Source organism: Gymnoscopelus microlampas (genome assembly GCF_963454915.1).
Source record: "Gymnoscopelus microlampas genome assembly, chromosome: 8".
Lineage (NCBI taxonomy): Eukaryota > Metazoa > Chordata > Actinopteri > Myctophiformes > Myctophidae > Gymnoscopelus > Gymnoscopelus microlampas.
In genome coordinates this window covers 41,337,728-41,361,930 of record NC_139945.1, presented here as the reverse complement: position 1 = coordinate 41,361,930, position 24,203 = coordinate 41,337,728, and the positions used below count along the sequence as shown (strand labels likewise).

Sequence of the window (24,203 nt, the reverse complement as noted above, 5' to 3'; positions counted from 1 at the left end):
GCATCACCTCTGTCGTGTTGAGGCATTACTGAAAACACTGCAGACTACTGATTGGTCAGAGATAATCGTCACTTGCATCACTGCATCACAACGGACTCCCCTATGGAGTAGGGAAGCTCCCCAACATTGTTAACAAACCTTTAAACGAGTTGTAAATGTGAAATTAATCAACATTGAGGAACTGCATGGCCTATTTCTCTTCCCTATCAGAAACCTTTTATTGGACTATATTGGTGAAACAGTTTCCTGACAAGTTGCCATTGTTCTTCAGAGCACTCTTTTACACAGAGGGGTGGATGTTACTACGATGGCCCCTGTGGAAAACAAAGTAGACAGTATGGTACCAAAAGTGAGTAGAGTCGAGTTGAGACACTACCATGCAGTGGAAAACCGCACACCATATGCTCCCACTGGGACCATATGCTCCCAGTGAGCACGAGGACGCAGGTTAGGATCCGAACCCCGCCTTTGTCTCTCGCATGTCTCTCCTCTCTCTCTGCTCTTGGTTTCCTGTCTCTCAACACTAACCTATCTGAAATAAAGCATAAAATGCCCCAAATAAATCTTTAAAAAAATGCATGTGGCATTAAAATATTTTAAGCTAAAATAATATACCGGTACATTACACTAGCCACATATTATAGCATATGTAACGCATGTATTGCTTATGCAAATATAGTTAAAATGAAGCTTTTATCTTACATATATACGTCCATGAAGGCATGTTTTAAAAGGATTATCACTGACACAGATGTTACTGTACCTTTTCGTTTCATATCGTTTATACCAAAAATAAAATATGATCATCCACCATTTTCTCAAACATGTTGCATACTTTCAATCCCAAAATCCTATCAACTCTTAAGCCATATCATAGGATATAATAGGATTCATTCATTCCATATGAACTCCCTTTAATAGAATATACTACACAATGAGCACTTCAAACAGTATCAATGCCCTTTGTCACTCTTCTTTCAGTAGCTTTTATAAGGTTAAACACACAATGCCTTCAGCTCAACAGTCTGTTGGTCTGGCAGGGGAAAATGCTGGTCTCTTTTGGCCCCAAGCTGGAATCAGAGGCCGGGGTTTACTCGTAAACCCCGGCCTCTGATCTCAGTCCAGTCTGATGAAAAGCTCCTTGACCCAGAGCCTTGGAGAGCAGTCTGTGTCTGTGGGGAGACATGCAGCCGTGGCTAGGCAAACATCCAACAACAGCTTTGCCAGATCTGATGGGTTTAGGTTTTGGAGCTGCATAATACCCTTCCATGTGGTCGTAGTGCGTGGGCCTTACTTTGGTGCTCTGTGTCCTTCTGTTGGAAAAGGATCCCTGGCGCTCTGGATCCCGAGGAGATTTGGTGCGATAATGGTGGTAGTGACGATGCTCCTTGATGCTCTGTGATCGACCTGGTCTCCTAGGCACGTTGGGCTTCAAGTGGCTGGAGTAACTGTTGGCAGCATTGGTCATCATCAACCTGTCCTGTTCAAGAGCACGTGCACTACTTCTGTTATTGGTCTCAATGTTCTTCAGGTTAGAACACCTCTCTGGAAGTGAGGGGATTTTACGTATCTGAGGCTGCTGCTGTGATTGGTGTGTGTGTGGGGAAGCCTCTTTGACCTGAATCCTCCTGGGTACATTCTCTCTCCTGGGTGGGATTAGTTCCTTTTCAGGCCAATGCCTGCTCTGTTGCCTGGCGACCTCAGGGTCTGTCTGTTGGTGCCCTGGGGAAGTTGGGGATGTAGCAACTGCTTTACGTTGACTGTCTACCCTGTCAATGGAGAGAAGGCAGGCATTCCCTGGGTCTGACTTGCTCCTCGTATGCATTATCTCTCTACCTCGATAGTCGATAGGTGAAAGGGGATTTTCATAGGGGGACATAACTGGACTAGTGGTCCTATGTCTATATCTGTTTTCCTGTGGGACTGGTTGGTAGACAAGTCTATCAAACCCCTCTGCAACTCTTGTTTCATAATCTGTGTCCTTGCTCTCTAACAAGTGTTCCCGGTTTGCAGATGGGACATGATGCGGAGGGCAGTAGTAGTACTCAGACCTTCCACTATCCCTACTGGAACGCAGGGTATAGGACTGACTATGTCTGATGCTGCTTTGGCGGTATGGGTCCATATAATAGTGAGAGCCATGCACTGGTCTTGCATCCGAGTAGGGGTTGCAACGGTACTGAACGCGTCCATTCTCAAAGTATGGCTCGACAGGGCGGAGGTCTGGCTGAACCAGCCATTGGTAGGGGGCTTCCTGGACCGAGGGCTGATGGACGTAAAACATTGTGTCAGGCGGAAGGACTTCTGTCTCTGCGAGTTCATAGTGACTTATCTGAGGAGCGTGGAAGGAGTGGGATCTACGGATCGCTGGAAGCCCCACTACTCTATCACTTGACCTTTGCCACTGGCCCCATGGCCTGTGGGGGCCGCCCATCAATGGATCATCTCTGACGGGACCTCTATTTTGAGGTGATAAGGGCTGCCTTAAGCCTAAAGTGTTGTAATGGCTGTCAGGAGGAACCTTGTATACACTCTTCTGCCCGGAAAGGCGATGAGGCAAAGCCCCAGGTCGAGGATAGTGCGGTACAGGCATCTGTGAAGCCACATTGGTTCTGTGGTGACTGTAGTCATTCTCAACTGTGCCCAGAACTCTGTGCTCTTCTGGGCTGTAGTGGGCTGAGGACGGTTGAGACGGACGTGGCAGGACCTCCTCAACCGAAGCAGGCATGGAGGTCTCAGCCAAAACAGTTCGAAAGTTGAAGACATTGACAGCATCGGTGTGAACATAGACAGCAGAGTTCGATGGGCTCTGAATGGAGCAAACTGGCTGGATGGGGGTTGAGACCCCGACATGATGATAAGTAGGTTCTGTCTGTGTGGTATTAGGTCTAAGAAACTCCAGGGACTGCTTTTTCTCCTCTCCACGCTCCCTCATTTCTGTGTTAGCCTCGTCCAAGCTCCCAGAACCTAGCGGGCTGACATTAGGGGTGAAGTTACTCATGGTTTCCTGTCCATCGTTCACTTGTAACGGCTCCGAGCTTAGATGGGCAGGTAGAAAATAAACGGGTTTAGGTTTACAATGGCTCTGATTAGGGGTACGAGCTTGGGGCAACAGCGGGGACATAGAGGTCACCGGAGAGTGCCCCTGGGGGTACGCCTGGAGATTGAGAACAGAGGGCCGGGGAGGTCTTTCCTGCGAACGTGGAAGGTCTGGTCTGTCGAGAGGGTATGATGGAATATGCATGTGCATGCTTCTCTTCTGGGAGCTATTGCTGGCCTTCTGGGCAGATTCAGCCAGAGCCAGAGCCAGTTTGCGTGCAGCGCTGGTCAATGGAGGGTGAGGAGGCAGAACAGACACTGAACTCATAAGTCTATCTGCTCCTGGGGAGGCAAAAGACAAACAACGCTACAGTATGACAGGACAAACAATGCTATGATAAGACATGATGGGACAAGACACAAAAGCTTTGATAAGAAACTATAAGAAATGATATCTGAAGTATAAAGATATAATCAGACTATTACCACTACAACTAATAATGACATATTTCATGCAAACATATGGAAAAATATAAAACATACATTTTTAATTTGAGTGTTCATTTGAGTATTTAGTACTAACCTGGATCGGGCAGATTCTGTGCAGACTGGCTAAGGTCTGATAGGGCCGAGGCCTGGCTCAGTGTGCTGGGTGGACTGCCACTGTGGCAGGAGGCTCTCGGCTCCTTCCCGTTTGTCGGCGGGACCTCGCGCCTTTCCACTGGGGGAGAGGAGGAGGGGACAGGTGGACGAAAGGAGGATGCAGAACCCTTAGGGTCAGACACACTGCGTGATGTGGAGGCAGACACAGCGTGCACATCTGTTTCAGCCACAGGGGGGGACTTAAAGGACTTCTTCCTGAGTTTAGGGGACAGCGGTTGTGGCACCTTCTTTCCCCTTTTCCCACAAATCGGACTAATATCCGGTGACTGAGAACTGCTGGTGATTCTGTTAGGGGAGGAGATGAGTTCCGATTCACTGGAAACCCCAGCACTCTTCCTCCACTTGGCGCTCTCCCTGTTGTGTCTTGGTCCAGGTATCGCCAAAGGAGGGCTGCACTGAAAGGACATGGGGTCAAAGTCCAAGGTAGAAAAGCCTTCAGCCGGAGCGCAAAGGTCGAGGTCGTCCTCCTGTTGTGAAAGTGAAACGTGCGCTGAGGCACGTGCGGGATCGGTGCGGACAGGATCGGCGCTGTGATGGCTCTCATTCCGTAGGTGACTGTTGTGTTCGCCTTTGTCAACCCTCAAGATGGAGGTGATGGCCTCGCTGGTGGAACGAGGTCTAGGAGGACGGTAACTCTGCGGCCCCCCTGGTCAGAAGGAAACAGAGATAATGAGACATTTAAAGGTCAAAGAAAACAAAGCATCTTTAGAAAAGAAAGCACATGAAAATGAATTCCCACATTCACCCTTTCCTAGTCTCTCAGACAGACAGACAGACAGACAGACAGACAGACAGACAGACAGACAGACAGACAGACAGACAGACAGACGGTTCGCTCACACAATTCTTTAATGATTCTGCCTATCAGTCAACAGAAGTGCTGAAAAATGCAAAGAAACTACAGCAGATGTCCTGCCACCCCCCCCCCCCCTGCACTTCTTTGCAGTCGCATAATTAAGCCTACTATAAATACAATTAGTCGAAGCATATCTAGCTTGCTGCTGAGCAAACATTTAAATTCTAAACTATATTTTAAAGATATTTTAAAATATATTTTTGTGAACGGAAATGACAAACAGATGACAGTTTACATTTGCAACTTTCAGGAGGCGTAGATACAGACTCTCTGTAGCATTCAAAGATTGTGGAGGAGTTGTCTGGCTTGAGAGACTATCCCGTCCCTAACATACAGCCAGAGAGCATACTTGAGGCAAGTATGAACACACTTTCCTGATGTCATTCGATACCATTGTGTGAGTACATGAGAGGAGGGCCTAAGATAATCTCCAACTGTTTGAATAGAAGTTCCTGACTGTATGTACGAATAGAAACAAAGTGAGAAATTTTTCAAGCAGGCAAAACATCACTCTCACTGTTGCCTGACACACACAGCTGATTTGGACAAGTTGACAGGAAGTACTGGCAGTGATTAAATTATTTGCTCATTCACTTTCTCACATCATGTTATGTGTTCGGAATGGGTGTTAGAGCTCTGCCATCATATACAGTACACATTTTCTTTTATTGCCAGCATAATTACCTTCCACATTGTGCAAAGAGGTGAGAGATTCCTCACTTTTGGTGGAACGCAGTGTACCACAATCTCCTCTTCCACCTGAACATAATATATGCACAGCAATTAGTTGTTAAAGAAACACATGCCTGTCACCTCTCATTCAACAGTTCACTGAACAGTTAATGTGAAACGAAAAAGGTGCCACTGAAATTAAATCGCTCGTGACCGTGTGAGTTAGCAGTGTTATGACCTGGCAGTGCGATGCTCTTTATCTCATTGGGCTCGCTGGGGTGACGCTTCAGCTTCCGTTTAGACCCAGAATGGGACTTGCCCAGGTGGAAGAAGGACCGCCAGTTCCCCACAGGAGACTTTTTAACCTTAGCAGGAGCCCGCTTGCTGCAACAACATGGAAACAGCGATCTTCAGTCAAAGGATTAAAATAAATACATCAATTCATCTCTCAAATGCAGGCATAAATAAATACAAATAACAACATGCAAAACATGACCAAGCCATTAGGGATGAGATGCTATGCATTAGTTTGCAGAGACAATGGCAAAGCAACTGGCATGCTAGATCAGTAGTAGTGTGAGCTGTCAGTAAGACCAGCTTAAAAAGTGTATGTTCAAAAGACTGCCCATGACCAGAGGGCAGTCAAGAAAGCAGGAAAGATTACGAGAGACTCAACTCATAATCTCAGCAACTGCTTTTAAGGTCCTGCCCTCAGGCAGCAGAAAGGGGCAGTGCCAGTTTCATCCCCTCTGCCATTAGGCTCCTTAAAAAACAGAAAACTCCAGGACAAAGCCTCGCCGGGCATTGTTGTGCTTTATATCTATCGTCTTGTCTGTATTGACCTGAGCAAAATATGTTTTCCTTGTGGATAATAAAGGACGATCTAATCTAATCTAATCTAATCCAGTGACTTGTTTGCAGACGATTGGATGATGATTTGCTGATTCTCATCAGCTGTAGTGGCGTGAATAGCTGATTGCCAATCAGCTGATGAACGCTTGAATTCCGTGTTTTGCCTGAGATAACGCAAGGTACATCTGTGTGACACAAGTAACACCTTTACACATAGTGGTAAACACACAGGGCTGATGGGGTTGTTTTAGACATAACAGGACACTGACTATTGCTTCTGTGGGTTAAACCAATGAGATTACCTCTCCATAGGGAGCTCAATGACTGTGTGGAACTTGCCGACCAGAGCCCCAGGTCCTTCCCCAACCTCAATATAGTCGCTGTGCGTGAGGGAGGGAGTGGTGGCAGGGGAGCTCAGCTGGGCCTGGGTACGAGCCTGGGCCTCCTCCAGTGACAGAAGCTTTGTTGAAGGCGAGCAGATCATCAGAGACTTGGGCCTGGACAATGTGTTACCTAAAAGTAGAAAAAGTACAATCCAGAGAGACACAATTTGTTTAACTTGTTAATCACATACCCTAAAGCCCTATGTAGTCACAAATACAATGAGAAAATAACATTTGATCAACACTTTGAAGACAACAGATGAACATGTTTTCAACAGTGGTGGGAAGGGAGTTGGCTCAGAGCATGGCAGTTGAGTTGTTGATGTGCCTGGTCTTCAGCAGCATCCATTTTTGGCAGCCGTGTTTCCTTCATTGTTTGACATGGTGAGCTCCTTAAGGTCGCTCGCAGTGCCACCTGCCAGCTTGCGCTGACTGGTCAGCTGCAGTTTAAACTCTAGGGCTGATATGGCAGCTGACCAATCAGGGCAAGCTTAACACCTTCTCTGTATTTTTATCACCCCCTCACCTAGGGTAAATAAAGACTGGGTATGTGATAAATATCTCTCTCTATATATATATGATGTACCCACCACATAAAATGCACGTGTTGATATCCTGTATATACGCATACACTCACAAGCACATTGTTTAAATTAAAATGAGGAGTGGTCCCACACCTGTGTTCTCCCGTATGATGGCATTGAGTTTAGCGCTAAACAGAGCCTCCGTGTTGTTGAGGATGAACTCCACCACCACCGACTGGATACGCACCTCCATAAACGCTGCCGTGCCACTAAAACAGGCTGACTCAATCTGTCTGGACCTGAAAGACACAGTTACAGCACACCATGACCTATTTAACTGCTTAGAACCACTGGGACATGCTCTAATTCACTGTCACAGAAGGTCTAGAAGGAAACGCTATTGTTGGTGCGGTCCATATTTTATATTTTACACATAACCTACATGGCTAATGGAAAGTGTTGGTGGTAAAAGTTTCACCTGAGCAAGTTGGGGGCCCAAACGATTGCCAGGTTTTTGGTGTGCATGTTAGTGATCGGGCTGAAGGTGGCTAATGTGGACAGATGTCTCATGAGGAACTCCAGAGTCCTGTGGATTAAAACAAAAATATATGTGGTGTTATATGATCTATTCCATCTTAAACAAATTGATACGATGCAATTGGCGAATTAATGAAGTAGGGCTGCAACTATGGATTATCTTCTTAGTGATTATTCTATTGATTACTTTTTAGATTAATAAAATAATCAAGAAACAAGTTTTTTGTTTTTATTTTTGAAAAATGTGTATATATCAATGAATCAACATTCAACTCGATATTTTGACTAAGTTGGTTAGTCTAATTAACCACTAAGCACCATTTTATACTTTGTCGTACAACGGTGTCAAGTAAAAATAGCGATTATTTAATTATAATTGATCATTTTGTATAATCGATTAAATCGATTAGTTTAACTGTTGCACGCACCACTACAATAAAATAATGTATGTTATGAACTCAGTGCTGCTCAAGTCCTATATTGTACCAGCAGATGGTGTTGTACAACTGTACAAATAGTAAGATCAATACTAATATCAGTTATCTATTACCTTTAAAAATAAGAGGGGATGTTTTAGTAGCGGTGGTATGGTTTTATTTGAAGCATGAATGCATAAGTCTCGACTTTCCATTTCATTTCACTTCACAGTTCATGGCAGCTACAGGTCTGAGAGGCAGGACGGAGCAAGACAAATATTGGCTACACAGAAGCACCTATTTTCAAGAACAATGGTCTGTGTAAAGGAAGCCTCAGTAAAGCCAAATGTATGCACTGTCACACAACAGTGTTGCGCGCTGAAAAGAGCAGACCTACAAGCTCACAACGTCGCGAATGCGATGCGTTATGAGCTTGTAGGTCGGCTATTTTTGGACAAGACACCACCCTGAGGCGAAGTATGAATCGGGCTTTAGACGCAGCAGTGATGCACTGCATCATTTTCTAAAGCCATGCGGTTTTCAGTTCTGGCCACCAGGAGGCAACAGTGAGCCGCTTCAAACCTGACCTGTAGTGTGGAGGGGGCAGTTGCTGGATGACATTGTGGATTTTGACCAGCCGCTCTTCATCTGTGGCTGCAGACACAGCTTCCTGTAAAGACAGAGCTGGTAATCAAATCAGAGGAAGCCATTTCTCCTTCGCATTCACTGTTTTTCGTCTCCTTTCATTTTCTAAAGAGTGGATTGTGCAGGCTGGCTGGCTGGCTTGGCTTAAGCCTGATTTATACTGTACTTGAGCTTAGGACAGTGTTCGTGAAACGGATTATAAATTAAGCATTAATCCCTACGCCATTTTTTAAGAGTGCACATTTCTTCCTATTCATAGAAAGCTTAGTACAGTAACCAGTACCTATTTTGAGAAGAGCAGTATTTATATAAACACAGACTTCAGTTTATTTCATCATTGCTAGATTGGAAAGGATTCCCCCTCCACTATTTCTTTTACAATGTCTGTTACAGTACCACCTTCCCATCCTAGTAAATCCCCAAACACAGTCTATAAGAGGGGTTACCAAACTTTTCCATGCTATCTTCAAGCTCACAATTCATTGTAGATCTGCACATCTTTCTTAATTTTGAAACATTTTGTTTTTCAGAAAATGTTTAAATATTTTTGACATAGCCAAAACAGGGACGCCTGGTTGAACGTGGTTAAACTGGCACAATAATCTTATGAAATGTATTTAAATTTAAATTCTGATTTCTCATCCCTCCACTCCCCCTTATGCCCCCTGGGACCCCCCACTTTTAAAAGGTGTGTTCTATAACAGTGAGGGGTCTAGGGTCCCCCAGGGGTCCTTCAGGGGGTTCCAGGGTGTCCCCAGCAAAATGGGTTAATATAGCATCAATGTCAGGTTAACCACTTTGAACCCTATATACATTTGAGCTTGTAGATCTGGCATTTACCCAAAAAGTGTTTTACAGGATTTTAACAACACAAATCTTATGGGGTTCCCTTACACAAAATATTTTCAGATGGGGGTCCGCAATAGAAATACATATTAAACACTTTACGGACTTGAGTTACAACTGTACTTGGATCCCTTTTTCCTGTTTACACCAAATCTCTTCGCCCAAAAAAAACGATCTACGTTGTGAGCTTGTAGGTCTGCTTTTTTTTGGCTAATGTTCCCCCCTAGAATATGGATGCGGGGGTTCAAGTGGTTAATTTGGGGGTCCTTGACATGAAAAGGTTTGAGAACCACAGGGCTATAATACTCCAGATTGATTCCCTGTTCCTTACTGAGAATCTGTCATAGAGTTGGTAGGTAAGCAGGGGGTTGGGAAGCTCTCTGAAGTACAGTTTGCACAGCGAGCCCACTGAGTGGATATCCTGCTTGAACACATCTCTAGTCAGGTCTGGGATCTGTTCCGAGTCAAACTCATGCCTGTATAGAGATAGATAGAAGAGGTATGCATGGATTTAGTAAGTAAGAATTATATTTTTGTCAAGATGATGATGGTACAGTATTTTTGTACAGTGTATAGTTTAACATAAGGAAGTGGAGATTTAAGTTGACTTCCTGGTTTGTTGTTCGTTTACATTGTGCCTACAGATTTGCCAAGATAATAAAACATGCCAGATGTCCGTTTCCCTTTCCATCTCCAATATAGATCACTTTTGGTCTTCATTATTACTATATCTTATATTAATACTTATGATAATAATACAAATTGCATTATATATCTATCTATAAACACATGGAATATGTCTGTCTGTCTGTCTGTCTGTCTGTATATCTCAATAACTTTTCAACCGATAAACTTCAAACTACATCACTAAGGACCTGAGGGTGTGACGTGCTGAGTGGGAAGTTGGCCGGACCGGCAGTTGTCCAGAACCATCCACAATTCTCTGTATCTGTGTGTGTGTCTGTCTGTCTGTGTCCCTTTTATGCCCATATGACAAGATGGTGCACGCTAGAGTAGTAGTTCATGGATATTCATTAAGCTGGTCATAAATAACATGTAAATAAAGTGACTAAAGGAGGGTGTATTTTCTCTAAGCAAAAACTGAGGTGAGATTCACCAACACGTGTGTAAATCCCTGAAATGTGCGGATCACATGTGTTCCTCATTTTTGTCTGACAGACAGAGGCGCGTGCTCGTGGAGATAATTTGCATTCTTCCACACCCCATTTAAGACCATAAAAGGCAACCGAGAATATATAACGTCAGATGAAAAACGTCATCACGCTGCAAAAGGGACAGATATGTGTTGACAAGTGTCACATAAATTTCTTATTTGAGTTTTTATGATTTTGAAATTGCACCAACAAAGTGGCACTATTCATTTTGTTGTGTGCTTTGCTTACAATGACAATAAAAGGATTCTGATCCTGATTCATATATGGAGATCCCTGATGTCATCAATATGATGTCATAGTACTGACATCATAGACTGGCCTCAAAGTGGTATGATAAAGGGTACAACACTAGGTACTTGGGTACAACAGGCCCTCTGACAACGGGTACAATGAGTACAATAGGTATTGCATGAATATAAACAATAATTATTATAACCAGAAAAAAAACTGACCTCAGTTTTTGGATGTTGGAAGAGATTCCAGACAGTCTGTAGATCCCGTCCACAACTCCAAGCTTCTCTATGAATTCAGCACAGCTCCTAATAACCTGGGGGACTAAGGAAGAGTTGATATGCATGATGGGTCACACATTTCTTTACGAGAATTATGGTGACAACCTCACACAACTGACTCAATACAACCGTAACACTGAGGTACTTGCTTTAATACAGCCCCTCCACACAGGCTACAGACTGACTGGATAATCAAATCTGGCGATGCACTGAAATGTTAGGACACCACAAGAGTATCTACCTTCATGTCCTGAGTTGAGGAGGTGTTCTCCCAGGTCACAGCCAAACACCCTCTCTTTGAGTATACCACGCTGACGTAGCTTCTGTGGTGACGGCCGTGACTTCATGAAGGTCCTCAGGAAAGTAACCAGCTTCCCATGCTTCTTACACACTGAATTAAACACATTTACTTAATGATCAATTTCAAATCAATTATTAATGTATCATAGTCCTCAATGTATGATAATAAGCAGAAGTGGAATGGACAAATTTAACAGCAGACATTTTGACAGGTAAACGTTTCATTTACTGTAGGTGTTTCTGTGTGCCGGCATGACGTTTATTGTACAGGAGCTGTCCAACAAGGCACACAGTTAATGAAACACACCTGATTGTTATTACCTTTAGCTGTGTTTACCCACAAATGTCTGCTGTGAAAAGTGTCTGTCCACAATAGCAGAGAACAATACCTGGCTTTGTCACAGAGCTTGGAACACATGGAGGGATCTTCTCACTTATCAGTTCAACACAGTCACAAGGGAAGAAGCCTACCTGCAGGGAGAGAGACAGCAAACATAGACAGGGATGCTAATGTGTTGTAAGTACCGTAGCTTTCAATCTAAGGCTGTTCCAAACCTTTTAGCTCAAGAGCCAAAAGAGAAATTAGATGTTTGCCCAGGACCCAAACTAGTGAAAATAGTAGATCTACAAGCTCACAACGTGTCGCTTCACACTGCGTTGTGAGCTTGCAGATCTGCTATTTTCACTACTTCTTAAACCTTTTTTTTATTTCTTATTTATGAAATGTATTAGAGTTTCGGGTTTTATTTATAAAATACTTTAGAAAAATGTTGAAATTGTTTTTAATTGATGAAAAGCTACAATTTTTCTTGTTTAAACCTTTTTTAATCTTTGGAAATTATATATACTAGAAGCTCGCCCCCGCTACGCGGGGGCTCGCGTCTAGCCCGCGGCCACGCCCACGTTGCGCCCGCGGCCACTTGGCAACTCATATAAGTGGCGTAGCGTCATGAGGGTCAGTGGGGCCGTGGCTCGGTCAGTGAAGACCCTGTAGTGCGGATGATATGTGGCATAGAGGGGCAGATTGTAAATCCCCAGAGGAAACATCCGTGGGCTACCATTGGTTCAGCGATGTGTGCGGTCGCCCTGCGGCCCCTCCTCCTCCACCAATGTGCAGTATTGAGAGCCCTGACGTCACAACAATTGGAGCGATGGGCACTGCACTGTGGTTGGTTAGGGTACACCTAGGGCCCAGGTAGAACCCAGTTAAAGCCTGCATGGGCAAACCCAGTTAGGACCCGCCTTGGTCCCACATAAACATGGCTAGTTGGGGCCCACCTAAGGGCCAGGTAGAAGCTACTTATAGCCTGCATGGGCATCGCAGTTGGGACTGAAGTGGATGCCGCTGACATTGCTGACATGGGGTCCATATGGTTTAGCCCACCTTGAAACCATATGGGAACTACGCTGGCATGCTGGCTGTAATGCAAACGCTGCATCATACCTGCAGTGTGTAGTTTGATGTTGTGTGTGTAGCAGATATACCTGCAGTGTGTAGATCAATGTCCATATGAAAGTCAATGCCCAGCAGTGTTTTTTTTCCCCAGCAGAGTTTCTAGTGTCTCTGTGTCTCTCTGGAAGAGGTTGCACATGAACTCTGCAGCCGCACTGAGGCGCTCCAACACAAACACTCTGACATTAAGCTGCTTCACACAACAAACATCAGCACCACGCTGCTGTTTGTCCAAAAGACACAATATCTCCTCTCCCACCGACGTCATGTGTGAATTTATCGACAGCCGTACAGACTCCTTTTGACACATTTTACCTCGTTTATCCAGCTCTCACTGACTCTCCACATCGGGCTGTTATTTTGCTGCGATCAAGTCAACGATGTGAGAGATTAGCTATCACAGACGGACGGACAGGGGGTGAAACATAGTCTTGCGCCATGCCTTTCGGCCTGGCGGAGACAATAAAAAAACGAAAGTAAAGGAAATGGCCATTTCTGCAACAGAAGTAGTCAACAAACTATACTATGAAAACATGGGCCACATTGGCAAAGAATGTAAGAAAGAGGCAATCATGTAGAAAATAGCCGATCTACAAGCTTACAAAGCCTCTCAACTTGAGGCGCTTCGAGCTTGTAGATCGGCTATTTTCACAATATTTACTTGTGGAACGGAGTCAAACAGAATGGGGGGGTCCCAGATCAAGTACGTGTATTTGGGGGGGGGGGCGGCGTGAAAGGTTTGATAAGCACTGCTCTAATCGGAGCGAAATTATCTGAAATTACTACATGACCATAATGCAGCCTAAGATGCGTTGCACGGGGCGGTCCTGCCATTACGTTAGTTACTGTAGTTGCTGTGGAGCTACATAGTTCTCCAGAAGACACACACAAACATACACCATCTACAATGGACGAACTGAGCAGCAATATTGACATTCACCACACGAACGTGCATTGTTGACAAAGTGATTGCACAGCCGCTGCAGGCATGACAACCACGTTAGCGTTAGCGACATGGCAGCTATCACAGCGCCCTGTCCGTCGTGCTGCAACTGCCTGTGATGGCTACAGCAGTAACAGCAAGCTGTCTGCGATGCCATTGTCTGGAGACTGCTCTTAGCGTGACACGACCAATGAGAGTGAGCGCTGTAGTTGTTGCTAAGATACGGTGGCGTCTCTGCCCCATAGCTTGTAGATCTCTCACACATGATTGGCGTAGGCTGCGTTGCCAGGTCTGACTTTGTGTCTAAGCAATGGTCGGCTTATTTTTGCGCGCCTTTGGGCTCGTTTGCATTGTGCGCACGGCAGCGCTTGTTTAGCGTACGTCAGCGCGACGTGGCAACGGACGAGGCAACGTGAAAGGTGATTGGCTGGTGAAAAGAAACACCCGGACGTGAATTTTGTGTTGGCGAAGTGATTTGCATAAGTATTGGAGCATAATGCGTTTGATATTAATTGTACATCCTGCAAGTACAGTGATGGGATGCGAAGCAGCTGGTGTCACAGGCAGAATATTGAGGAATTTTGGGGGAAAATGTGGAGTTAGTTGGGCCATGTGTCTGCTTGGCAATTGAGCACATACACTCGTGTACACTCCATGACTGTGGCCGTCAATTATGGTAGCAAGATATATATTTTTTTTATTTATTTAAACGTAGGAAACGAAAAAAAGGAGTTATGTACTCGCGACCCATAAAAATTGGTCTGCGACCCAAACATTGGTCCCGACCTACTGTTTGGGAAGCAGTGATCTAAGGGACACTACTGAATGTGATACAGAGTGGCAACATAGAGTTTAAGGGGATGGGATGAAAAAAAAGTTCACATCAATCACTGTTTTAAACACCTTACCTGAAAGCCATGTTTCCCTCTCCACCAGCCAGTGTCTTCTTTAGGTGGCATGTCAATGACTGACACAATGTCCCCTACCTGCAACAGGAAGAACATGCAATGTAAAAAGGATGGTAACGGAGTGAATTTCACAGCTGGACAAAACAACAAAAACTAGAACGGTCTCCGCCAGGCCGTGTTGCCTAGCCAGGGCAATACACGGAAGGCAGTTATAGCCAATTTGAATGGAATGTGAAAAATCTGACTAATACATCTTGATCACATGACTGAGTTTTGGACAAAACTCTGTATGAAAATGTAGTCTGGCACAAATGGGTGAGGCCTACAGTATATACGGAGTTGCGTTATGATCCGAGGAATCCAGGGGAAAGCATTTGATTGTACGACCTGTTATACAATGAGGCTGGTTTGGCCTCCTGGGAGTGTGCGTGCAAAGTTTCACGCCGATCGGTCCAGCTGTGCTGGAGATTAGCTGCTCACAGACACCCAGAAAGAAAAACAAACTAAGAATGAAAGAGACTCTGCAGACAGAAAGGGGCGAAAACATAATCTCTGGCATTCAGCCATCTGGCCTTCAGCCTATAGGCCTGGCGGAGATAAAAAAACGTAACCATACGTCCATTAAGCTGCACCAGTTACCTCAAAGGTCAGCTCATCTGCAGCCTGGGCAGTGTAGCGCTTGGTGACGTGGGCAGCAGCAATGGCAGGAACATTAATTGAGGACTCCTCAGAAACCAACAGATGGTTCCCCTTGTTATCAATCTGGAACAGAAGAAAACATTTACAGCCAAGTAATCAAGTATTGAAAACACAGTATTGAATTGAATTGAATAGATTGAATAAGTTGATTCACTACAGTTCTCCTAAACAGCCTCGACTTTAACATTGTAGAGTGTAAGAGAACAGCTGATAAGAAGCTACCTCCATCCATGTTAGAACTGGACCACAGTTGATCTTGTTGTCAGCAATGGCTGAGAAGTGAGACAGGTAGGTTGCCAACATCTTGGTCACATCCTGTCAAGGTTTGTTTTAAATTCAGGCAATTTCAATTCAATTTCTCATGCAACAAACAAGAAAAAAAAGTTGGCTTACTAATCATTTGTGCACAAAATACGCACTATTATATAACTTCATTTCCACCACTGTGTTTCATTTCAATAGATATGGCATACGTAAGAGTTAAAATTCCACAGTACCTCAACTGGGTCCTTCAAAATATCATGGCGTGGTAGCTCCGTAAGCTGGGAGAAGCGTCGGTCAAAGATACACAAATGCAGGTGTTTGTCAAGCACCCGGAAGTCTTCATATGACCTAGTTACCATCCAGCTTCGATTCTAACATACACAAAAACAAAGATACACAAATGGAGGTGTTTGTCAAGTAGGAAGTCTTCTATAGGACCTTGTTACCAGACCGTTTTGATGATAGTATATAAATACCACCAAGTACTTTACTTTATTTGTTTACTTACGGGACAGTGCACGTTAATGAACATTCAATGCATACAAGAATTGAACATGATCTCAAGTAAACATGCCGGATTTAGCTAGAAGCTAAGTTATTCTAGCTAACATAATACAGTATATAGCCTACTGTGCGTGTGTGTGCGTGCGTGCGTGTGTACACAATATATAAATTCATAAACCATAGCATCTATTCCATTATCCTAAATATCCCATGGACATGCCTGTAGAGATAGAGCAAGTAATGTTACCTTACCTGACAATATATTTGGATGAGAAAGACCAGCTCCTTGGAGTCCAGGCCAGCTTTCTGTCCTTCACCTTGTTCCTCTGCAAAGGAAAGCTGCAGAGAGAGGAGAGAAAGGGAAACAGAGAGAAAAACAAAAACATAGAAAGGGAGAAAGCGGGGAGAGGAATGAGAATTTAAGTGATGATGGAGATCAAATAAATAATGGATGAATCCTCTCTGCATGACCTACTAAACAAGAAGAACAGCATGTACGACTAGATTTTTCTATCAACTCTAAAAACACTTTCATGTTTGGTGGTGTTTGTAGTTGAATACCCACACTCAATGGCAACAGTTAATGGTATGAACTACTAAAGGACTTAATAAGTCTTTGAAAACACGCCAGCTATGAAAAATGAAACTTTCAATACCATTGTACAAAATCTTATCTTACTGGGAAAAAGAAAATCACTATGAATCGTGCAGTATGACATGTACGTATATAATGCATTAGATGATCAGATGACAGACCCCGGAGGCAATAAACACACAGTTTCAGCAGAATTTTGCTCTGAACCTCTTTCCAAATAATACTATTAAGGAGCCTTGCACTGGTTTTGGAATAAATTGATAGGCAGAGGAGACACTTCAAAGACCTGAAATCCATGGAAGAATTAGTTTATATATAACTGTTAGTAGCTAACCGTAATCTAGATGTTATGTTACACAACACAAAGTGACCTAGTTAACCATCATGGCTCAACAATACAGCAAAACATGCACTCCCAACTCACTGAATGCCTTCAGTGATCGTCTTTAATTCACAATAGAATTATAGAGAGGAGTTGCTGGTCTGATACTAATGGAACATACTGAACCTGATATAATAACCACAGTTCATAAGGTAATAGCATTGATATGCACAGTACATTTTGGAGTGTTTACTTAATTTAACACTACAGATCTTACAGTGTAGTCATGTGGCTTGAGAGTTGATGCAAACAGATCAGACAATAAAGACTCGGTCAAGTTACTGCATGCTACAGTATGAGCTTTTCTGGACAAAGAAAATACTACATTAGCAATGAAAAGTTAACCATCTTGTCTAAACAAGGAAAAATTGAGTTTCTTCAAGAGTTCATATTCTAGGCATGCTAGCTTACTTCATGATTCTCATTCCTGCAATAGTCCATCCATATTGCAACAATCTATGTTACCATGTTCACACACCCACCATTCCCAAATACGTTCATAAATTATTCACAAACATTTGGCACCTACACAAAAATGAACCAACGCTAAATCTGACTTCTACAGATTCCAGTTACCTGCCACTAATGCATCTGAGACATCCACCCACAGCAGGCTGGCTGGATAAAGTGTTTCTGTCATGGTGTGCACTGCACTGTAGCTGCAGTCGTGGTTCTTAAGAAGCTCATGCCTTCCCTTGGCAGACAGCTGGAGTTAGGACCATGAGGCTTGCCGCTGGTTTCAGCAGAGCTAAAGTGATGCTGCTTGCTTGCTTGCCTGTCCTCTGCCCCTACCTCCTGTGCAACGCTCCGCGTATCATTCACACAGCGCATTTAATCTAGTGCTCCATCAAAAGCAGGATCTATAAAAAGGGAGACGTGTTTCTTGTGTGTTGCTCTGCACCCCCCCCCCTCTCTCTCTCTCTCTCTCTCTCTCTCTCTCTCTCCCCCTCCTCCCTGCCTTACATTTGTTCTGCTTCCATCTCTCCCACCCACTCTCCATCTTAGGTTCCCAGACCATAGACCCAAATTCACAACGTACAACAACGCAGGGTAAGCTAAAGGGGAAAGATGATCCTTACTCATTGCAAACCATCTGCAACCTTGTGTGTGTGTGTGTGTGTGTGTGTGTGTGTGTGTGTGTGTGTGTGTGTGTGTGTGTGTGTGCACTGTACGTGTGTGTATGAGTGCACACATGCATATATGGGGAGAGGCAGGGTGCTGCTGCGCTATTCTGCAAGGAGGTTATATGAGACCTAATCTGTGCTCTCCCTCCCCTGATGTGCCATTGTGTGAAGACAGCGATGTGCATATGAGTCATGGGAGTCACCTCAGGAACAAAAGAAACGCTCTCATCTGTCAAGCTACTTCCTGTTAGGATGAAGTCAGTGTGTAAACAGAACGTCAACCGCCATTAAGGTTAACTGTTCATTTGATATATGCCACAGCAGTATACTTGATCTATTGTAATGGCATCTTCTGTCTTACATTCTGTGAGTGTGATGGGGCGTGCGTGTGAGAGGGTGTGTGTCTGTGCTGTGCATATTGTGCACAAAGCGTTAAGTGTAATCTACACTTTGTCACATGACGGCATCGCTCACTGGAAATAACTGCTTTTCAATTGAAAGCAATGTTTAGCAAGGAACACAGTATAAATTAGGCTTTAGTGTGGACTGTGAGCCAATTTTCCTTCTCCCTCCAGAGTAACATTTCTCTAGTTCAGACTGCTTAATCGTAGCCTTCTAGAGCCTTCCAAGGTCACTGCTTCCCCTCCCTGACACCTTACTGATGGAGCCATTACAGCCTTGGCAGCCATGTAAGAGCAGGGCACCAACAGAAAGAGCACCGTGCTGAAATTAAAACCCTCTCCTACCCGATACACTGAAGCACTGTACTATCAAATACTACATGTTGTGTTGGTACAGTATGTAGCATCAAGCTCATCGTGTGGAGGAATGGATGACTGCTGCACTCTGCTGGCAGGAAAACTGAACTGCATGGTGGTTCACACCATGAATGGCTGAGTAACCATTTCTGCTTGACTGCTTCTAATTATCTCTACAGCAAACAAACTGTTACTTAAAAGTATGTTCAAACTTCCATAAACTACATTCATAATCCATAATGACCCGCAGCAAGACATATGGTTCTATTGGGGCCATCGTTTAAATCCTGAAGATGAGTATGCACTATGCAGGGGGAAATAATCTATCATTGACCTGTGGAAAACGTCATAGTACAACATTGTACCTCCGCACAATTCATTGCTTATTTCAAAAAGACAAAATAATAATAATAATAATAATAATAATAATAATAATAATAATAACAAATAAAAAGATGATTATATATTATATTATTAACTAGGTAAATTATAGCAATTATTTTTTCATAAGAAGTTATATTAACAATCATTTTGTCACACACTGTTTTTTATATTTTTCAAATGATGGATTGAAAGTTGTGAAATGTGTTTCCTCAACCCTATACAGTACCCCAGTCTGATAATGGCCCAGTCATTGTTTGCCAAAAAGCAAGGGCCAAACAAGTCTGGTACAAATTCCATGCCATCAGTGTTTCAAATAAACCAGGCAAGCGCTTTAACACATTATTCTCCATTGTTGACATCATCTGCTATAACTCAACTAATAATGGTGATCACAGGTTTACACTGAGTGGATCAAAGTGGAATGAATACAAATCACTGGATTAGCACATGGATAGGATGATGACTTAAATCAGTGGTTCTCAACCTTTTCAGGCCGCGACCCCCCAAAATAATCATATTTGAGCCACAGGTTGAGAACCACTGACTTAAATAACAAGAAGAAATTCATTAGTTGCATCAGTCAGTGTGCCTGGTTTACAACTTCTATATATCTATAATGAATTATAGATATTTCTATAAGTAAAGTAATGGTGCATTTATCTCTATAATGTGTTATATGTATTTTTAGGCATTTCCATGTCATTGCAAATGTTACAAATCTGTTATACATGCCTATGATATTGTGTTATGGACTTTATAACATTTAATGAAAAACTGTTAGAGTGATTATGAGCAATTGTGATACCTCACACACAATAAATATTATAACAAAACAAACGTATGTTTCATGACTGTTGATATATATGACATCATAAGGCATTATGAAATTCTTAGAATGTGTTATGCAAGCAATATGAAGGTATATCTAATATATACAGTATATATATAATGCATTATATATATATGAGCTTCATAGAAAAATACAATCCACATTCTTGGGTATGGGTAGGATGAAAAGCTGTCCAATTGGTTTCCATTGGTTCAAGCAGACTATAGATGTATGACAGTGGAAATTGTGGGTGAAACCATGAGACAGGCCAGCCAAAAAAACAAGTCCAAGAGATGCTATACTGCTCATGCACCTGCTCCATTATATGATCACAATCAGGCATCTGTGGACCAATTCAACAAAATGCTCACTGAACTGCACATACACTTGAGCCAAGGACACAATCACTAAATATAGCCCTACAGTATGCTAGAGAACTGACTCCTCTTCTCTATGAGTAAGTATTGCAGTGCTCACCTGTACAGAGCCAAAGTCAACATTCTCATAGTGGAAATGGGCACACTCAGCCAGCCTGGGAAAGTGACCTCGAGGGAACGTCAGCCTGGAAATAAAGTGCAACAGCACCTCATCAGTATTCTGCTGGCTAATATGTGGATGGAGAGAAGGCAGAGACATTCAGTTGGATTGAGTGATATAAACAGAGAAGAGAGAGAGAGAGAGAGCGAGAGAGAGAGAGAGAGAGAGAGAGAGAGAGAGAGAGAGAGAGAGAGAGAGAGAGAGACAGAGACACAGAGACACAGAGAGACAGAGAGACATGCAGTGGAAAGACAGGGGGAGAGTATAGCAGGCTGTCCATTCCGAATTATCTTTGCATCACCCATCATTTTATAGCTCTTCATTTTATTGTCATGGTATTAGAGCCCTGGAGCCCCATAATACAGTAGTAACCACACTGTCATGGATAACACCTACTTCTTCATGTTCTTGACCTTCATACTGGCCGTGCTGACGCAGGAGCGCAAGAGGTGCTCAGCTGGGGGCTCGTTGGCCTCATCACTCCTCATCTGCCAAGCAAAGACAGGCATCAATGGATTTCAGTTGATCACTAACCACTTTCCTGATAAGACATGCAGTAGCCATGACACTCAACGGCAATTAAAGTAGTGTAGCAATCACAGCAGTGTAGTCATTATGGCTAGCCTTAGCGTAATATACTGTATATGTCGATACTTCACCGAAGACTCGCAACGCTTGTCTGACAAACCAAAAGGTTTATTATGAGTACGTGTGTCCAAGTGTCTGTCTGCATAGACATACCATGGCAGTGGATGTCTCTTGTGGGTCTTTTTCTGTTGAGATGCTAGCTGGTCGAGGATGGCAGCTGGCATCTTCAGGTGAGGAATCGTCTTTGGCCAGGCTGGGACATGGTGACAGAGCCCTGCAAGGATAGCAGGAAGAGAGCAAATGAAAGACGCACTATTCATACAGAGTGAGCCTTTCAAACAAGGCCTGTTAATTCCTTGACAAACACCAGAGGGAGCAAGCGAGAAGGATACATTCACATGATGTTGCTGTAGCTCATATCATGACATTGCACCAGTGTGGCTCAGAACACATACTGTAGTTTGTGATTGTGAGGGTTGTGGCCTTTGAATCCTTTGTTTTCAGGAAGTAATATTACAAAAAAGAACAAACAAAACAAACAAAATCCCACACAATAGCTATCTTCTGTTTTACATTATTAAATCATAATAGGACTAAATTCAGTAAACTACAACTAATCCTCAGGAAAGATCATGTTTTGCTTGACAAAGGTAGAATCTTACACTTAGGATCAAAGCAGTGCTAAGGTGGCTTTTGTGTGCTTCGGTAAGCAAAGCTTTTCTATTGAGGCAGTCATGAGGGCAATTCAACCAAAAGGGAGTGCTTCACAAAAGGCTGAGCTGAAATGTGAGTCAATGTTTTTGGGGAGTGGAAAGAGGGAAAAGTCCATTCAGCTCAACTTTTATTGGCAACAAAAGGAGAGAGAAGCAGCCGTGTCATTTGTCATCCCATGTTGTCAGGCACTTATTCAGCCCCACAGAGATAAGGAGATAAGAACATCAGCGCTGACACACACAAAGCATGTGATCCACATTTGCAGATCTAATTGCGACTGGATTCTGTGCATCTTGCTGTTCTCATGAACACTTACTGTGACACAGGACAGGACTCGATTCAAGTCTGGTCTGATCTAATTGACTGTAGCTCCATAGAATGTTGTCTATTTATTCTTCTCCTCTTTCCATCGAGATAGAACAGAGCTATACTGCCTGGCCGCTAACCACGTCCATGTGTACATTATTGCCAAGCGCTGTCACACACACACACCTGCACATCCGGAACATGTGACATACATGTACTACCTACTGTACATGTGTGTGCACGGTTCACAGTCAGCTGACATGACATCAGTAGGAGGAAAAACTCACCCCTCAAGGACGTCACCACTTCCTGGTTCTCCCTGGGGTCCTGAGGCAGCATTCTCAATCACCGCGGCAACCACACATCCAGCCTCCATGATGCTGCCTTACCGCAACAGCCCACTGTCGAGAAAAAGACAGGGAGTGTGTGGGATAGTGAGTGGGAGGGAGGGAGGGAGGGAGGGAGGAATAGAAGGTGGGTGGAGAAGAGTGGAGTGGAGAAAAGGACAGGAGAAAGACGAGAGTCCGACGTGATGAAGCCACCAGACACACAGATGCAGCAAACACACTCTCAAGGCTAGAATTCAGAGAGTCATCTTTGATGACATCATGCTATGTAGGCTAATACCGAGAGCTGGCCCAGTGATGATGTATGTGAGGATTGATTTAAAGGGTTCATAACATTCACAACCTGGGTGTTGTATTTACATTTAGTGGCTACCTGGTAATGTCAAAAATATGACAGGCATAACATATTCAACTTCTAATTGTGTTTTAACCCAATTTTATAGAGTGGCTATTCAAGAATAGCCACTCTATAAACTCACAATGTGTTGTGAGCTTGTAGATTTGCTATTTTTTAAATAATAATTAGGAAAAAACAATATTGTTTGTTTTTGGGGGTGAAGATTTTTGCCTATAGTGACATGCCTATACTAACCACTTTCATAAGGTGAAAGTGGTTAGTTCCTTTCATCATTCATGAATAGATAAAATAGGATAGTATAAATCTTCTAACTACATTTATATGAGAAAGAGCCTATTACTCTATATCCTCAGAGGTTTTATTGTTGTTATGACAGCCCCTATCACGGCTGTAGTACATCAAAAGGGACCTCGGATCCTCATCACTACAGAGTTCTATGTGTACTGTAAACAAAGGGAAGGAATGCCCTGATAAAGCGAAACCAGACTTGCACTCCTGCATCGTTCCCATCCACGTACATGTGGATGCATTGATAAGAACGAAGTTGGCCTTCTGGCTTCTGCACTCAGCACCTTCCCACAGTAACGTCCTTTGATCAGCACAGAGTAAAGCCTAATTAACACTTGTCGTCAAGTTTGGAGTGAGGGGTAGTTTTGTTAGCCGTAGTAGCATTTCTCTACTATTATTCCCCCCCCACGCTGACTGACTTCCACAAAGCCTGCTGACTCAGCAGAATGTGACCAGGCAAACACACAGTCCAAAAGACTCTACTACACACACATATCATCTTTCCTCTCCAATGGACTCCGTAACCTTGCTACCTATACACTTAAGAGTGAATTAAGTTAGCTTTGACAGGTGTTGCATCAAAACGCAATTTTCTGTTTGTCACTTGGGGGGTTTGTCTTTCCATAAAAATTAACACAAGTGTGTCAATGGTGCCTGTATCTAAAATGCCAAACTCCCATTTCATATTGCATACGGATCAAGATCAAACAATATCAACTTAAGGCCAATACTGTAGAAGTATGTAGTATTGAGGTCATTGCTTGGTATAGAGGACAGCAAAAAAAGAAACCATTCTGACAGC

At 43.4% G+C, this 24,203-nt stretch overlaps 1 protein-coding gene across 1 annotated transcript in view; it reads right to left on the bottom strand.

Annotated features, from left to right (window-relative positions):
- Positions 1-1,090: 1,090 nt before the first annotated feature.
- The window catches only part of arhgap32a (Rho GTPase activating protein 32a), a gene marked incomplete at its 3' end in the record, with an annotated part of 28,847 nt that continues 5,734 nt past the window's right edge, over positions 1,091-24,203 (bottom strand). Inside the window, exons 2-22 of the mRNA XM_084064175.1 lie at positions 22,696-22,809; positions 21,542-21,662; positions 21,197-21,288; positions 20,741-20,825; positions 16,444-16,530; positions 15,921-16,058; positions 15,646-15,738; positions 15,364-15,486; positions 14,725-14,802; positions 11,810-11,891; positions 11,362-11,511; positions 11,061-11,163; positions 9,765-9,909; positions 8,530-8,612; positions 7,468-7,575; positions 7,143-7,288; positions 6,385-6,595; positions 5,469-5,614; positions 5,243-5,317; positions 3,623-4,348; positions 1,091-3,381 (exon numbers count right to left, since the gene is read on the bottom strand). Coding sequence (XP_083920301.1) covers positions 1,091-3,381; positions 3,623-4,348; positions 5,243-5,317; positions 5,469-5,614; positions 6,385-6,595; positions 7,143-7,288; positions 7,468-7,575; positions 8,530-8,612; positions 9,765-9,909; positions 11,061-11,163; positions 11,362-11,511; positions 11,810-11,891; positions 14,725-14,802; positions 15,364-15,486; positions 15,646-15,738; positions 15,921-16,058; positions 16,444-16,530; positions 20,741-20,825; positions 21,197-21,288; positions 21,542-21,662; positions 22,696-22,784 — 5,172 coding nt within the window. The 5' untranslated portion in view covers positions 22,785-22,809. The remainder of the gene's footprint in view (positions 3,382-3,622; positions 4,349-5,242; positions 5,318-5,468; positions 5,615-6,384; positions 6,596-7,142; positions 7,289-7,467; positions 7,576-8,529; positions 8,613-9,764; positions 9,910-11,060; positions 11,164-11,361; positions 11,512-11,809; positions 11,892-14,724; positions 14,803-15,363; positions 15,487-15,645; positions 15,739-15,920; positions 16,059-16,443; positions 16,531-20,740; positions 20,826-21,196; positions 21,289-21,541; positions 21,663-22,695; positions 22,810-24,203) is intronic.